The sequence below is a fragment of the Schistocerca gregaria genome, chromosome 7 (genome assembly GCF_023897955.1).
Source record: "Schistocerca gregaria isolate iqSchGreg1 chromosome 7, iqSchGreg1.2, whole genome shotgun sequence".
Taxonomy (NCBI): Eukaryota; Metazoa; Arthropoda; class Insecta; order Orthoptera; family Acrididae; genus Schistocerca; species Schistocerca gregaria.
In genome coordinates, this window is record NC_064926.1 from 209007862 (window position 1) to 209025720 (window position 17859).

Sequence of the window (17859 nt, forward strand, 5' to 3'; positions counted from 1 at the left end):
TTTATGAGAATGAATTTCCCTTGAAACCATGAGGTAGTGCAATGTAAGCCAAAACATTACACCCTTTTTGTTGAAACTTTTCGTTAGCGGTAGCCAAATTCTCGTTGTTGCCGCCAGCAAAATAACCACAGCGTCAACTGGACATGGTCCAGATAATGTTTCTGTAACGTCTGCATCTGACGATGAGCCTACAGTCTCTTAAAAACTAATTTAATAGTGCAGGAAATAAATCGTATCAAGAAATGAAAAAAGTGGTTGGTGTCATGTTACATACAAATAAATCGCCAAAAAGTATGTACGTATTTAAAAGCTCTGTAACAATGAAATGTTAGTTTCCATTGGCTATTGCAAAACATAAATCCTTTTTAGTTTTGGGGCCAGTGATGTTTAAAAACATCTGATCCGTCATAAGTGGGTTTTTATTATAAATCTATAAAAACAAACTGTTTTAAAATAATAGCTGAGATGAAAAATCAAACAAAGGAAGTTTTTTGTGTGTTTCAGTCGTTCAGACTTTGTAGAGCCTGTACGTGAGTAACATATCCGATTGAGTATGTAATCAGTGTAAGGATAGGCATCACCCATTAAGGTCATGGAGATTATTAAATTCTGTCGTAAAGCGGAGGTGCTTCACCGTACAAGGCAAATTATTTTGGGGAAGAAACATTCAAAGTATGAGTGGAGTAGATGCAGATTGTTTATTATATTTTATTTTTCACGTCAACAGTAAACATTAGAAATGTAAACTTTACAACACCTAACGACACGACAGAAGTCCCCTTGTCTTTTTATATCCAGAAAGAGATGTGCGTTCCATTGGTAAATACAAGACCGTCAAATACAGCAATAATCAGCATAAACATACAGTAAACACCCAACGTACACAAATTGCTTCTTGAAATTGTGAGAAAGTAATATACATCGAAGCAGATAGGAAGTACATTGAGATCACAGAATTTTACTGCACAATGTATAAAGTCTCAGATAAAATCAGAATAAAACACCAAATGTCTAATAAGTTTTACACATTGTAAAGAGAAGCAATATTTAACTTTTACAAACAGGTGACAAATATGGTGTTATTATACATGAAACACATAAACCACACATATCGGTACAACAGTAACGTCTAAAACTTGTCATTAGACAGAATGGACACAGAGAACATTGAAATATACGTTATACATATCCTGGCGGGGTTCAATGTCATATCACACAGATCACAATAATGATGTGGTATTATTGTTTACTTGTCTGGTCATATTCTTTGCATTTTTGTTTCTTTTAGCTGCATCCCCTATGTTTTGACTTCATTCTGTTAAAAAATGTGTACATTTATTCTCAAGAATAAGGACTGAGGTTGATTCAGAGTGTCTTATTCATTTTCTGTGGAACTTTTCAACAATGCATAAAGGGAGACAAGTTGTTTTGGTTGGAAATGGTATAAATAGAAGACCACAAATTTATAGTCTGGCCCGTCTCTGAGACAGTTACGCCAAAATACTTTATGGCGAGGAAACAGAAATGGCTGCATGGAAAATGCTCATAATAAATGAGGTAGCTCTATAGAACTGATTCCAAAATATTTTCTAATTTGTGTCGTAGCTCGTGATACGTATACCTTGGGGAGTGTCACCATATTTCCTTCCAGATCAAGTCTTTTTTATGTATGCTTCGCTCTCCTCCCTCCTTTTCCCTCTCTTCACCTCCCCGTTTAAAGAAGACTAAGAATCTCTAGCGCTTGAGGGTGGTTATATAGAGGGGTGGAGGCAGTGTTTGGTGGGAGGGGGGCGGAGGGGGGGGGGAGAGAAGGTGGACGTGTGGATCCCAAACTGCTGTCCTGGACAAGATGTTTTTCGAAGTAGTTTGCCTTTGCCTTCTTCCTATGACGAAGTGTCAAGCATATGACTATGGTCGTTCGAAATTAAGGGAAGAGCGAAAACCTGGTAATTATACGTAACTTATTTCACTCCAAGAAAACCGATGTCCCCGTCCAAAGTACAGGTGATCAAGTGTCCTTAGAAAGAGACTTGGGCTTGGTATTATTCGTTAGCTGAAAACTGCTCAGTCCTTACACTGCACTGGTCAATGAGTATTAGAACAGGAAATATCACATTACGTTTCTCACTTGAGAGAAGAAGCTGAGCCCTGCTAACCATCGAATGTTTTAACACACACATGTTTGGTAGGCCGTTTCTGTGTCTCTTAAAAATATAAATAAAAACACAACGTGACCGTCCAGTAAACTTTATGCTTTTTACTAAATTGCATAAATGTTGGTTATTCGTAATCCACTAAAGTCATTCATCGATCACAATTGAGCAATGCACATGAGTTAATCACCTGATCTACCACCAAATGATGGGGCATAGCCACTTAAATGCGTGATAAATGAGAAACACATTCAAGTTCAGTAGTTGGCTGCGTTGTGTGTTTTATTTTCGTTAATCAGACGTTGTATTCAGGGTGCTCGGAAATTCACGTTACAAACTTCTAGTACTTGTAGAGGAAAATAGTATGTAACATTCTGAATAGGAACCCTTGTTTTCAACTCAGATGCGTGGCGCGTCCATGCCTGCTGAGGGAAAGAGAAAAGTCTAGAGTTGCTTGTCCAGGTATGCAATACAGCAAACTCCTATGGACTATTCCTTGTGGAGTAATATGCAAAGTTTAATTTACGAGACTCCTGTACAGAGAGAGGAAGATCTGATGTTACGATTTCTGGCCGCTGCAGTAGAAATGGAAGAGATATCAGGTTGTATGGAGAGTGTGTATCATAACATGTTTCGCAGGTACAATGTCTGTAACAACGTTGGTGGTCGCCACATCGAGCCGCTGTTGCAATGCACCATTATTGTTCTCCACTTAGAGTGTGTAGAGTTCTGCATTGTTTTGGAATAATGTAAACAGGTAATGTGCAAGTGTTAATACCAACAAATGTGGTTAAGTGAAAAATGGATGCTTCGTTATGTTTACTTTCGAGTTGTTGCCTAATAACTGTACTGAGTCAAACCTAGTTCAATTCTTCAGTCAGAAGCGGATGAGTTAAAGGTTTGAACTGGAACCGTCTAGAACGCAAACGGTAGTTCTCCGGATGTGGGTTGCTAATCAAAATATTATGTACTCAGTCCCCTCTACTCCACTGTCTACGACGGTTGCCCAGAAAGTAAGAACAGATCGGTCGCAAAATGGAAACCACTGGGAAAATCCGGTAAAGTCTTGCACAGATGTGTTGGGCAGTGTCTCTAGTATGTCCATCAATCGTGTCGCGTCGCTCTCTTCAGTTTTGAGTAAACAGTGAGCGTTTCCCGCTAAGTATGAGGGCCTGGTTAGAGATTTCGCCTGTGTCATGCAGCCCGCATAACACAACTGTCAAGCAATTCCTTCTTGATGCCAATCCTCGGCCGCACACTGCAGGGGCAATGAAGACGCCCCTGCAGCGTTTCCGATGAGAGGTGTTTGATCACCCACAATACAGTCCGTAATTGGCTACCCCAGAGTCTCATCTCTGCTCACAAGAACAGCTGGCTATGAAGGCAGACCAGTGCAGATAACTGACCGAAAGGACAGGCGACTGCTTTCTGTGACGAGGATATTGGAAAGTTGATTCATCACTACTATGTGTGGAGCGGCGACTATGTATTGTAGGTGGAAGGTGTACCTAACTGTGGCAAATTAAACGTTCGTGAGATTCTTCAGTCTCTCCCGGCGTATTTGTTGCTCGAGTAGTCCACGGGCATACTGCCGGTTCATAGTGTCCAACGGGCACAATATTTCGGCGATCAGACATGTCGCCATCGTCAGGTGCGCTGACGAACTGAGCTCCTGAGGGCGGGCGGCCGATTTTAATCCCCTTCCCCCGCGGGCCGTTCTCTCCGCCCGGACGTAGCAAGTACATCGACGCTACGACAGATTCCGACGCCCACGTCTTCGCGACCGCCGGCGCGCGGGCGCGGATGGCGGAGAGAGCGGCTCGCGGGGGAAGGGGATTTAAATCGGCCGCCCGCCCTCAGGAGCTCAGTTCGTCAGCGCACCTGACGATGGCGACATGTCTGATCGCCGAAATATCGTGGCCGTTGGACACTATGAACTTGCAGTATACCCGTGGACTGTTCGAAAAACTTTTGTGGTTTTCACTGTCATTTGCATTTCGCGACCGATCGGAACTACTCGTATTAAATACACCCATTTAGTCACATCGCATAATTGGTCGTATTTACGAGAATATGAAGACGTATAGAGACAAATAATTGTGCAAATAGCATTGGAAGCGCTATTTTAAGCCATTAGGGAAAGTACTGTTCTGCCTACTTGCCTCTCCCAAAGAAACCTCTTTTGTAACAAACACAGTTAGTGTGCTTTTTTACCACTGAATTTCTTCGCGCATTCGGCGAACAAATTCACATTTCTGCTGAGAGGAACAGCACACAAATTGTTTTCCCGACACTTATAAAGGCTTAATAGTAGTGACACTCTGTTTACAGAAGAGGTAGATCGAAAACTGCACTTTTCCACCCCACAAGCTGACTTTCGCCGGTCACTACACTCAGGTACTGAAAGAGATCACACTCAAGAAATGTGTTATAAGTCACCAGTGGAGAGCTGGCGTTCAAGTGTACTGCTGAGGGTTGCAGTGGTAGTGGGTGATGTTCTTGAGGTTCTTGCGAACGAGCTGCCAGAGGCAGCGCCGGAAGGTGATGCCGCACATGGAGTAGAGCAGGAAGTTGATGCTGAAGTTGGTGTAGTAGAGCATCATGAAGAACTGCTGCAGGCACCAAAGGGTCAGCGGCGTCGCCTCCTGCCAGAACGAGAAGCACACGAAGGCGTACAGCCGCGCCACGTAGCTGCAACAACACACAGTAGCCTCAGTGCGGCTGAACGAAACAACTTTTTCAATAAGAGCTATCTCTGTAAATACAAAATACTTATTGATGTAGGAATATACAGTGCCTGACAAAAAGAGTGAAGCAATCAGAGGATATGATCGGGCACCAAAGTGCACTGACGGTGTAAGATTTCATTAGGGGTTCATTATTATTCGCTAGCGCACTTGAGCAGATGTAATTTCAATGGATTGTTCAAGCGCTGCCTGCGATATGGAATATCTATGCTACAATAGAATCGCAGGTCAGAGAAGTGTTGGCAGTAAGTCGAGTTTACCAGCTTGCAGAGAGCAGTCGTGTTTTGTAGCTAGCACGGAGCACTTGAGTTATGGAGTTCGGACAGGGCAGTGCAGCGGTTGACTTGTGATGGGCGGTCGTACAGAACGATGGCAGTGCCTGAGTGATGTGGTATAATGTAAAAAAAAATTGTTCTTTGTTGCTGTGCGAATATGTTAATTGCCACAACTGATTTAACCACAACTGTAATGTTAAAAGCCCGTGTAATTCCTTGCAGAAATGTTTCAAAAATAACTTTTGTCCTGAAGAAAACTTTTGCCAGTCATTTATCTGAGATTAAAGATTTTACGAATTTTTCCTGTGCATACTCATGTTGATTAAGCAAAAGAAAATCAATTGTTTTCCTACAAATGAAAATCTAGTGGGCAGCATTGCACTGGGCTGTGCCTAAAATTTCTTATAGGAGCATATATATATAGATAGCGTTATCCGGCGACATCACTGAGCGGTAAGAATTTTTCAGTTTATACAGGATGATTTCACAGGTCTATGACGCAGCGCTGCTGACGTCAAAACTTATTAATATCGATATGCAATTAGTCTTTAGTGGAAGGTCACATTAAAAGTTGAAATTTTATTTTTGGAAAGAAATGTTTCTATTGGGGACTTAAACGAGACTTTTCTGTTGGGGGGGTTACACTAAATGTGAATATTATAATTATATTTCTGTTGGGAGGTTACACTAAATGTGAATATTATAATTATTGTTCCTGTTGGGAGGTAACAACAGGAAAAAATTACAGAACCAAGAAGGAGTTGTTGACATAAACGGAAGTTGGTAGGCTTGTTTGTACATCTGAAAGATCACATCTGTTCAAATTTCATGCCATTCGCACAACAGTGGCGCTAGTACCGCCGTTATCAGGATGCAAATCATGTTTTCTGTAAATGCACACTATAACGGTCGTGAGCATTAGTTACCATTGAACTCGGATATGGTGAGTAAATGGTAATCAAGAATGTGTTTAAGACGGCAAAGACGCCATTATCAACACGTCGCTGAGTTTGAACATTGTCGTTGCATAGTGATTCAAGAAGCTGCATGTTCCTCCTGTAATACTGCAGAAGGACTTGGCAGGAATGTAGTTGCTGTAAATGATTGTTGGTAGCAGTGAATATACGTTGTCCTCGATTGTGAATGTTCATCGGAGGTGAGGGTATCATCTGGAGTGCCCCAGGGATGTGTGGTAGGTCCGCTGTTGTTTGCTATCTACATAAATGATCTTTTGGATAGGGTGGATAACAATGTGCGGCTGCTTGCTGGTAATGCTGTGGTGTAAGGGAAGGTGTCGTCGTCGAGTGACTGTAGGAGGATACAAGATGACTCGGACAGGATTTGTGATTGGAGTAAAGAATGGCAGCTAACTCTAAATATAGATAAATGTCGATTAAATATTTGGGCGTAACATTGCAGAGCGATATGAAGTGGGACAAGCGTGTAATGGCAGTTGTGGAGAAGGCGGATAGTCGTCTTCGGTTCCTTGGTAGAATTTTCGGAAGATGTGGTTCATTTGTAAAGGAGACCGCTTATAAAACACTTATGCAACCTATTCTTGAGTACCGTTCGAGCTTTTGGGATCCCTAGCACGTCGGGTTGAGGGTGGATATGGAAGCAATTCAGAGGCGGGCTGCTAGATTTGTTACTGGTAGGTTTGATCATCACGCGAGTGCTACGGAAATGCTTCAGGAACTCGGGTAGGAGTCTCTAGAGGAAAGGAGGCGTTCTTTTCGTGAATCGCTACTGAGAAAATTTAGAGAACCAGCATTTAAGGCTGACTGCAGTACAATTTAACTGCCGCCAACTTACATTTCGCGGAAAGACCACAAAGATAAGATAAGAGAAATTATAGGTCGTAAAGAGGCATATAGGCAGTCATTTTTCCCTCGTTCTGTTTGGGAGTGGAACAGGGAGAGAAGATGCTAGTTGTGGTACGAGGTACCCTCCGCCACGCACCCTATGGTGGATTGCGGAGTATGCATGTAGATATAGATGTGCTGTCGCACGAAGACCGGGCTGTGGATTGGCACATGACACTACCAACAGAGAGGACCGTCGCGTCTGGCGCATCGTACTGCATCTGCAACAGCAATCTGAGCAGTAGTTGGCACCACGGTGACACAGCGGAATGTTACAAGCCGATTACTTCAAGGACAGCTCAGACCAGACGCCCTGCAGTGTCTATCCCACTGAACCGAAACCAGCGCCATTTGCAACTTTAGTGGTGCAAGAGAGAGCTCATTTGAGGACAGCGTGGAGGTCTGTTGTCTTTTATGACGAAAGGTGAGTCTGTCTTGGTGACCGTCTTTGGTTAGATTGATGCCAGTTGAGGGGCTGAAACCAACCTGTCTGCGTCCTAGACACACTGGCCCTACACCTGGAGTTATGGTCTGGATGCGATTTCGGATGACGACAGGAGGACTCTAATGGTTTTCCCAAGCCCCCTGACTGCAAATTTGTACGTCAGTCTGGTGATTGGTCCTGCTGTGCTGACATTCATGTACAGCATTCCAGGTGGTGTTTTCAACAGGATAACGCTCGCCCACATGTCACTATTGTAGCCCAATACGCTCTACAGAGTGTCGACTTGTTGCTTTGGTCTGCTCGATCACCAAACTGACTCCAATCGAGCACATAAGGGATATCATCGGACAACACCTATAGCGTGACACACAAAGAGCACTGTCCCTTTATTGACCGATTAAGTGCAACAGGTGTGGAGCTCCATCCAACTTACTGACACCTGGCGCATGTACAGTACGATGCACGCAAATCTGCATGCTTGCATTCAATATTATGCTGATTACACCGCTTATTAATGTACCAGCATTTCACATTTGCAATGGCTTATCCCGCGCTGTTATTAACCTGCGATATTGCTATATTAATCACTTAAACACGTTTTCTAGACAAATGTCTTCCCGAAATTTGATTACTCTACACTAATTGTTTTTTGTTGTTGCTATTTTATCCGGCAGTGTAACTTGGTAATCGTACACACCAATGGCGTATGTAAATGATTAGCGTTGCAATTCTCTGTGACAGGTAGTACGGCCACAAGAGTGCATTAACGTTTTTTGTGTTTAGCGTTCTTTCCAGACCTAGTAGCTCCCCCTGTCGGAGATTCGAGTCCTCCCTCGGGCGTGGGTGTGTGTTGACCTTAGCGTAAGTTAATTTAACTTAGATTAAGTAGTGCGTAAGCCCAGGGACCGATGGCCGAAGCAGTTTGGTCCCATAGTCCTTGCCACAAATTTTTCCAGACCTAGTAAGGGGTTCATAAGGGGCTTGAACAGCTTTCAGCTGTTGAGTGATCACAGTGAAGGAGACGGAATTGCCGCGAATTCGTGTGAGATAACGTTGTCAGCGTTTGACAGAGTTTGACAGGCATCTCATTGCGGTCTCCATTAACCAGCTGATACAGTTGTGTAATATCCAGATTTTTGGGGCATTTGTACTTGATCGTGGTGCGATTTTGGACTCCATGGAAACTTGAGAGCAGGTAGATTCGTCATAATTTCAGTGGACAACGTCTGAGAACCACAAGGAAGGATCACCGTATGGTGCGCCAAGCACATCGTAACCCCTTGACGTGTGTGCCTGCCATTGAAGAATAGATAATGGACTCCCTGAAACATTCTGTGTCATCCTGCATCAGTGGTTGGAGACTATCAGCAGCCAGTCTAGGGAATTTACCACCATATGCGTACGCTGCCATTAACAACACAACACGGAAGGCTGCTTCTGGAGTGGTGACGCAAGCGGAAGGCACTGACTGTTTATGAATGGCGTCCCATTGTGTTCAGCAATGAATAGCGCTTCTGCACTACGCTTGACGAACAACATCGACGAGCATGGTGGCGACCTGGGGAGAGGTCCCATTCTTCTCATCACAATGTGGAGGGCCATCCTCTATGACTTCAGTCACAATTGGTAGTGATTGAGGGAGTTCTGAAGGCACAGTGGTGTGTCACAGAGATCCTGCATCCTCATGTGGTACCCCTCATGCGACTGTAGTGTGGTGCCGTGTTTCAATAGGACAATGTGCATCCACGTGTGGGACGTGTCTCTATAAACTGCCCTCACGATGCTGAGGTAATCCCATAGCCTGTTAAAGCCCCAGATCAGCTCCCGGTAGAACATGTGTCGGACCAACTCGGAAGTCAGCTCTGCCCCAGGCAAGTATCAGTGATGCCAATGATCTGTTGCAACAGTTGTGAGCCAGCTCGCCAGAACAACATACAATAGCTTAATGATACCCTTCCCAACCGAAACAGTGAATGCACCCAGGTCAGAAGGGTGCAACGTCATAATGATGATTTGGTTCACACTGCAAAATTCTTTGTACAGTGGACTCGATTTTGTGGTAACAAAACATACCTTCTGAACCTGTGACGTTTCACTTCGTTTCCTTCTCTCCTTGCGGGTGCTTATTTTTTTTTTTTTTGTCTGGCATTACATAGAGGGAGATAATTTTAACTGAAGACATTGAAATATCTTGAAAACTGCACTTCGGATCACAAAAGCTAGAATTCCAATTTGTTTGTATTGTAGGGGGACATCCAAAGATATCACACTTGACCTCCCACCCCATCCTGTGCGTGGGTGGTGGAGTACAACTTCGAATCTTCAATGGGGACAGCCGTCTTTTACTGCAGATTATGGTTCTACGCCAAAATCTACATACGTTTTGTCTGAAGCACTTTCTTCGTTTCGCCACAGATGGCGCTGTAGTCGGAGAAATAGAAACGGGTGCACAATCGTTAATTACGACATGCTACTAAATGGTCATTGAATATCCAACGTTGGACCCCACTTCCATGCTGAGAGGGTAGGACAGGCCAGTATTTCGTAACTTCTAATTGGAAACCCCATTCGTAACATTGTATTTCTCCGATAAATCAAACAGGGGACAACACCGAGGACGTGTAGTGAATTACGACCTATAATAATAGGCAGTATCACTGCGACAGGAGCTCTCGCATCGAGCAAACGTAGAACAGATAGCGGCTCTAAACGTTTACGTTTATTGCCTGCACGTCTACCTATCATTTGGAGAACAGACGTGCAAGTGGGCGACGAATGTTGCAATCACAGAAGAAAAATTTGAAATGATCCTGATTTACGAAGACTGTAGCAGAAAGGTTGAAACTTCTGTTACTTTGTATGCCAAGCGTTTTCCAGAGAAAGCTCGCTCTTCGTTCTTTTACAAGTAGTGAACGCCTTCATGTCTGATGGCAGCGTACAGATCGGTAAAAGAAAACGGAGCAAACGTGTTACAGCGGAAGCCAATGAAATAGTTGTACTAGCAGCAGTACACCACACTCACGGATACGCACCCGGCGATTGCACCGCGATTCCGGTAGTATTTTCACAATACTGTATCCTAATTAGTATTATCCATACCACGTGTCACTGCATAAAGAACTTCATGGCGCCGATTTCCATTACCGGGTAGTATTTTGTGAATGGGCACCCCAATAAAAGCAAACGACACCCCAGTTTTTGCCGAGATACTCTTTTCGGATGAGTACATTCACACACCATGGTAGCGTTAATTGGCATAACATGCACTACTGGACTGTAGAATACCCCACTGGTCACGGCAAGATGACAATCAAGGCCATTGGTCTGATAACGTATGGTTTGGCATCATGGGGAACAAATTTATTGCTCTGTATTTTATCGACGGCACGTTGAATGGACGCAAATATCGAATGTTTTTCTGCAGGATGTTGCCCTGTACGTTCGATAAAGTATGTGGTTTCAGCATGACAGTTGCCCAGCGCTTTACGCAATTTAAGCACGGCAGGTATTAGACAGAGTATACACTGATCGGTGGATTGGCAGAGGTGGCCCTATTAATTAGCCCCCTATGTTACCAGATTTGACGTCGCCATATTTCTTTCTGTGGGGGTATTTAAAAGACAGAGTGCACCAACAAGCGCCAACAGGCCGTGATGACGTAGTCGACCGTATCAGAAACTCCTGCGATGACATTCCAGCAGATACGCTTTTGTCCTGTGTACGGTTATTTGAAAAACTGGTGACTGAGTGTTATGCCGGAGCCAAGGTAGCCCCTGAGGGCCGACAACCCGTATTACACAAGAGAGGACAGCGTTGTCTGTGTCCAAGGCGTACGAAAAGCACCGTGGTAAACACCGGCTATTTACATACAAGATAATGGAAAGAGACATTCCGAGCACAACTTCCTGCAGGGGAAGCTAGAGCCACGGCATGCAGGAAGTATCATTACACAAAAACCTGATTCGCTGGAGACAGCTATTTAGGGGCTAGAACCAGCCCCAAAATTCGGTCACTCCAGATGCCGACCTCGTGTACTTCGATCGCTGAAGATTGCGTCTTCGTCTTTGAATTGGACTCATACTAGTGTGTGTGTGTGTTACCAGGAACCTTTGTGGAAAGTTAGAAGTGAACTTCTGTTTGCCTCAGTTAGGAGACTTTTACTGGCATCGTTATTGTTACCTTTTCGTTTATTGTTCAGTCATCAACCTTATGAACTTACCTCAATGAGAGTTGTGTGTTGTGGAAATTTGCCAATTGTCAGTCACAACACTAAGTGTATTGAAATTGGCAGTACAACGTTTGAACACAAGCTTTATTTGCGAAAGAAGAGTAGTGTCAGCCTCGACCCTTGGCCACAGCAGCTCTGTTCGATGTGTCTGAGGACTACAACATTGCGAATGTGTTTCGTGCTTCAGACAAAACGTATGTAGATTTTGCCGCAGAATCATAATCTGTAATAAAAAACGGGGATTCCCATTGAAGATTTCAAAGCTGACCCTGCCATCCACGCACTTGGTGGGGGGGGGGGGGGGGGGGGGGAAGCGAGGTCGAGTTTGGTATCACTGGATATCTTCCTCCGAGAAAAACAAATTGGAATTATAACTTTCTTTGATCCGAGGTGTAGTTTTCGAGATATTTCCATGTATTCAGTTAAAATTAACGCCCTCTGTATTCTGGAACTAAATTATAAATTTTATCGAAATAAGTTAATCATCTAACACAAAATAATGTACATCATACTCCGCAAGCCACTAATTGCGTGTGGCGGAGGGTACTTTCGGTACCATTATCTTATGCCTCCAACCATGTTCTACTCACGAATAGTGTGTGGGAAGAATTATTTTCGGTATGCCTCTGTATTGGCTCTAATTTCTCGAATTTTCTCCTCGTTGTCAATACGAGAGACATATGTGGAGGGAAGTAATATGTTGTCCGACTTCTCCTGAAAAGTTCTGTTCCGAAATTTCCATAGTAAATCTCTTCGTGATTTACAACGCCTCTCTTGTAACGTCTCCTCGTGGAGTTTGTTTAGCATCTCCGTAGCGCTCTCTCGCCAGCTAAACGACCCCGCGACGAAACGGCGCCGCTTTTTGTTGGATTTTCTCTATCTCCTCTATCAGTCCTACCTGTCAGAGATCCCAGATAGACGAACAATAGTCAAGAATCGGTCAAACAAGCGCTTTATAAGCCATGAAATAATAATTAAATCAAGACCCTAAGCTGTCGACAGGCGTTGATATACATCAACGGGGACAGTTGAAAATGTGTGCCTCGACTGGGACTCGAACCCGGGATTTCCTGCTTACATAGCAGGCGCTCTGTCCAGCTGAGCCACGGAGGGCACAGAGGATAGTGCAATTGCACGGATTTATCCCTGAAACGCTTCCCGTGAGACCCACATTCCCAACTTAATGTCCACACACTACATTCGTAGTACCCCTGCCTATTACACTCAGTACTCGCGGCAGAGTCCGGTAAGAGTTCGGGCAATGCGTGTGCATACAGCACAGAATGAGGTCAATGGCCGGTTAGCCTTAACTATATGAAGATGGTATTTGTTCTTTTGGACATGTCCGAAACAACAGATACCATGGGTGACCATGCAGCTCTCTTAGAATGAAATGATAATTAAATTAAGACCCTAAGCTGCCGACAGACGTTGATATACATCAGTGTAGTGTGTGGACATTAATGTGGGAATTTGGGTCACACGAGGAGCTTGCAATGGGTAAATCCCTGCAGTCGCATTATCCTCTGTGCCCTCGGTGGCTGTCCGAAAGAACAGATATCATCTTCATGTACTTTATAAGCCACTTCTTTCGTGGATTTACGTTTCCTTAAGATTCTTCCAATGAATATAAGTTTGGTATCTGCTTTTCCCACTATCTGTTTTATGTGGTCACTCCACTTACTGTCGATCTGGATAGTTACGCCTAGATATTTTACGGCAGACGGTCTCCAATTGTTTGTCATCAACAATGTAGCTGTACAGTAATAGATTTATTTTCCTATGTATGCGCAATGTGTTACGTTTATTTACGTGCCAGAGCCTGCGCCATTAATGTATCAAAGTTACTTATAATTAATGATACAGTTAACACAAAGTTAACTGCCTGCACATTAAGTGCTTCATTACCACAATCTTTGATCAGGCCTCCGAAATTTGTCGTGAAATGCGTTAAAGGCACACCTTTGTGGACTTGTTTAATACACAGTGAACGCATATTAGCTAAAATCCTCTGTGAACGGAGGGAAAGAGAGCTCTATTCAGAGTGATGGCACGAAATTAGTTTCATTTAGACAGGTCTCTCAAAACTGAACCATTTTTGTCTGAACAGCTCTTTTGATTCGTAGTGTGTCTCAGAGGTAGTCTGGAATCACAATGCAAAGCTTTTTGTCAGACAGTGGCGCTGCAGGCAATTTCCGGAGAGGTCTACTGTATGTGATAGGTTCAGGGAAGTGGATACAATGAATATAGCTGGCTTGTATAACAGTGATAATGCACGGTGTGTAAGCTCAGAACATTGAGATTAACGACTCACAGAGCTTGCAGATTTTTCAGAGAGATATCAGAGAACTATGTATTACTGAGGAGTGAATAATTTTGGCAGATGTGTGTTATCCATAGAATGGGAAATGACAGAATTTCTCAAAAGTAACGGGCGTTGCATGAAAACTGCAAATTGTTGACTTGTGAGACAAAGAATCTGAGAAAGCCCATTAAATGTAAGCCTTCTGCAGCTTAGCAGTGTGTCAGCAGTGCGCAAGTAGCAGCAAGTGGATTATTTAGCTTTAATGTAAGTGTATTAGTCAAGTTCAAAATTTATTTGAGTGTTCTTAGCGCACTTGTTTAGTTAAATCCGTTAAATCATTGTTTAGTTTCGTAATTAGCAGGGGCAGATTTGCATTTTAATATCTGTGATGTATAAAGTCGCGTTGTCGTCTGTCATTTGTTTATTTCTTTTAAATAGTCTTTGTACGTTACTGACAGTACAGCTATCCTTCTGCCGCCGAGCAGTGTGTCAACAGTGTGCAAATAGCACCATTACTGCATTTACTAGGCAGTCTTGTATTTTAATAACCGTTTAAATTTTGTGTCGAATTGTTTGTGCTCTCTGTAGATTAGTTCAGACGTTCTTTGCGCAACAGTATTTAGCATGGATAGGGACTGCGACTGCTATGTTCGGCTGCGGGCTCAGTTGGCTTCTCTTCGCTCCCAGCTTCAGGCAGTGTTAGCTTCAGTCACACAGCTTGAGGCTGTTGCCAATGGGCATAGCTGTGGGGGTCCGGACGGGGGTTTGTCGGGGACGGCCAGCTCGTCCCACGCATCCCCTGATCGGACTACGGCTGCGGCTGCCCGGGATACTGCTAACATTGAGGCTGACCCCTCACACGTGGTAGAGTTGGAGGTCCTCTCAAGGTGTGGCTGGGGGCGAAAGACATTCCGGAGGGCTGAACGGAAGGCCTCTCCAGATTGTCTGACGAACCGGTTTCAGGCTCTGTCTCTGGCTGATACTGATCTTCGGCCCGACCTGGCTGCATGTCCTGTTCCAGAGGTTGCCCATCAGTGTGCAAGATCCGGGTGGTCGCAGAGGGTGGGCTTACTGGTAGTTGGGAGCTCCAATGTCAGGCGCGTAATGGGGCCCCTTAGGGATATGGCTGCAAGGGAGGGGAAGAAAACCTATGTGCACTCCGTGTGCATACCGGGGGGAAGTCATTCCAGATGTGGAAAGGATCCTTCCGGATGCCATGAAGGGTACAGGGTGCACCCATCTCCAGGTGGCCGCTCATGTCGGCACCAATGATGTGTGTCGCTATGGATCGGGAAGAAATCCTCTCTGGCTTCCGGCAGCTATCTGATTCGGTGAAGACTGCCAGTATCGCTAGCGGGATGAAGGCAGAGCTCACCATTTGCAGCAGCGTCGACAGGACTGACTGCAGATCTTTGGTACAGAGCCGAGTGCAGGGTCTGAATCAGAGACTGAGGCGATTCTGCGACTGTGTGGGCTGCAGATTCCTCGACTTGCGCCATAGGTTGGTGGGGTTTCGGGTTCCGCTGGATAGGAGTCCACTACACGCAGCAGGCGGCTACACGGGTAGCAGGGGTTGTATGGCGTGGACTAGGTGGTTTTTTTAGGTTAGATGGCCTCGGACGAGTACAGAAAGGGCAACAGCCTCAAAGGGTGCGGGGCAAAGTCAGGATATGCGGGGTCCAAGCAGCAGTCGGTATTGTAATTGTAAACTGTTGAAGCTGCATTGGTAAAGTACCGGAACTTCAAGCAATGATAGAAAGCACCGAAGCTGAAATGGTTATAGGTACGGAAAGCTGTCTGACGCCAGAGATAAATTCTGCCGAAATTTTTACAAAGGCACAGACGGTGTTTAGAAAGGATAGATTGCACGCAACCAGTGGTGGTGTGTTTGTCGTTGTTACTAGTAGTTTATCCTGAAGTGAAATAGAAGTGGATAGTTCCTGTGAATTAGTTTGGGTGGAGGTTATACTCAACAACCGAGCTAGGTTAATAATTGGCTCCTTTTACCGAGCTCCCGACTCAGCAGCATTAGTGGCACAACAACTGAGGGAAAATCTGGAATACATTTCACATAACTTTCCTCAGCATGTTATAGTCTTAGGTGGAAATTTCAATTTACCAGATATACACTGGGACAATCAGATTTTTAATGCGGGTGGTAGGCACAGAGCATCGAGTGACATTATACTGAGTGCAATATCTGAAAATTACCTCGAGTAATTGAACAGAGAATCGACTCGTGGAGATAACATCTTGGACCTACTGATAACAAATAGACCCCAACTTTTCGACTCTGTTAGCGCAGAACAGAGAATCGGTGATCATAAGGCCGTTGCAGCATCCCTGAATATGGAAGTACATAGGAAAATAAAAAAAGGGAGGAAGGTTTATCTGTTTAGCAAGAGTAATAGGAGGCAGATTTTAGACTACCTAACAGATCCCAACGAAAATTTCTGTTCCGACACTGACAATGTTGAGTGTTTATGGAAAAAGTTCAAGGCAATCGTAAAATGCGTTTTAGACAGGTACGCGCCGAGTAAAACCATGAGGGACGGGAAAAACCAACCGTGGTTCAACAACAAAGTTAGGAAACTACTGCGAAATCAAAGAGAGCTTCACTGCAAATTTGAACGCAGCCAAAACCTCTCAGACAAATAGAAGCTAAACGATGTCAAAAGTAGGGTTACACGTGAAGCGTTCTGTGAATTCGAAAGTAAAATTCTATGAACCGACTTGGCAGAAAATCGTAGGATGTCCTGGTCTTACGTTAAATCAGCAAGTGGATCGAAACAGCATATCCAGACACTCGGGGATGATAATGGCATTGAAACAGAGGATGACACGCGTAAAGCTGAAATACTAAACACTTTTTTTCCAAAGCTCTTTCATAGAGGGAGACCGTACTGCAGTTCCTTCTCTAAATCCTCGCACGAACGAAAAAATGGCTAACATCGAAATAAGTGTCCAAGGAATAGAAAAGCAACTGAAATCACTCAACAGAGGAAAGTCCACTGTACCTGACGGGATACCATTTCGATTCTACACAGAGTACGCGAAAGAACTTGCCCCCCTTCTAACAGCCACGTACCGCAAGTCTCTTGAGGAACAGAAGGTTCCAAATGATTGGAAAAGAGCACAGGTAGTTCCAGTTTTCAAGAGGGTCTTCGAGCAAATGCGCAAAACTATAGACCTATATCTCTGGCGTCGATCTGTTGTAGAATTTTATAACATGTTTTTTGCTCGCGTATCATGTCATTTCTGGAAACCTAGAATCTACTCTGTAGGATTCCGGTAACAGCGATCGTGTGAGACCCAACTCGCTTTATTTGTTCAAGAGACCCAGAAAATATTAGATACAGGCTCCCAGATATATGCCATTTTCCTTGACTTCCGGAAGGCGTTCGATACAGTTCCGCAGTGTCGCCTGATAAAGTAAGAGCCTACGGAATACCAGACCAGCTGTGTGGCTGGATTGAAGAGTTTTTAACAAACCGAACACAGCATGTTGTTCTCAATGGAGAGACGTCTACAGACGTTAAAGTAACCTCTGGCGTGCCACAGGGGAGTGTTATGGGACCATTGCTTTTCACAATATATGTAAATGACATAGTAGATAGTGTCGGAAGTTCCATGCGGCTTTTCGCGGATGATGCTGTAGTATACAGAGAAGTTGCAGCATTAGAAATTTGCAGCAAAATGCAGGAAGATCTGTAGCGGATAGGCACTTGGTGCAGGGCAACTGACCCTTAATATAGACAAATGTAATGTATTGCGAATACATAGAAAGAAGGATCCTTTATTGTATGATTATATGATAACAGAACAAACACTGGTAGCACTTATT

At 44.1% G+C, this 17859-nt stretch overlaps 1 protein-coding gene across 1 annotated transcript in view; it reads right to left on the minus strand.

Annotated features, from left to right (window-relative positions):
* Positions 1–4090: 4090 nt before the first annotated feature.
* The window catches only part of LOC126282354 (uncharacterized), a 696553-nt gene continuing 682784 nt past the window's right edge, over positions 4091–17859 (minus strand). The window contains exon 5 of the mRNA XM_049982011.1: positions 4091–4844. Within this exon, the coding sequence (XP_049837968.1) occupies positions 4479–4844 (366 nt within the window). The 3' untranslated portion in view covers positions 4091–4478. The remainder of the gene's footprint in view (positions 4845–17859) is intronic.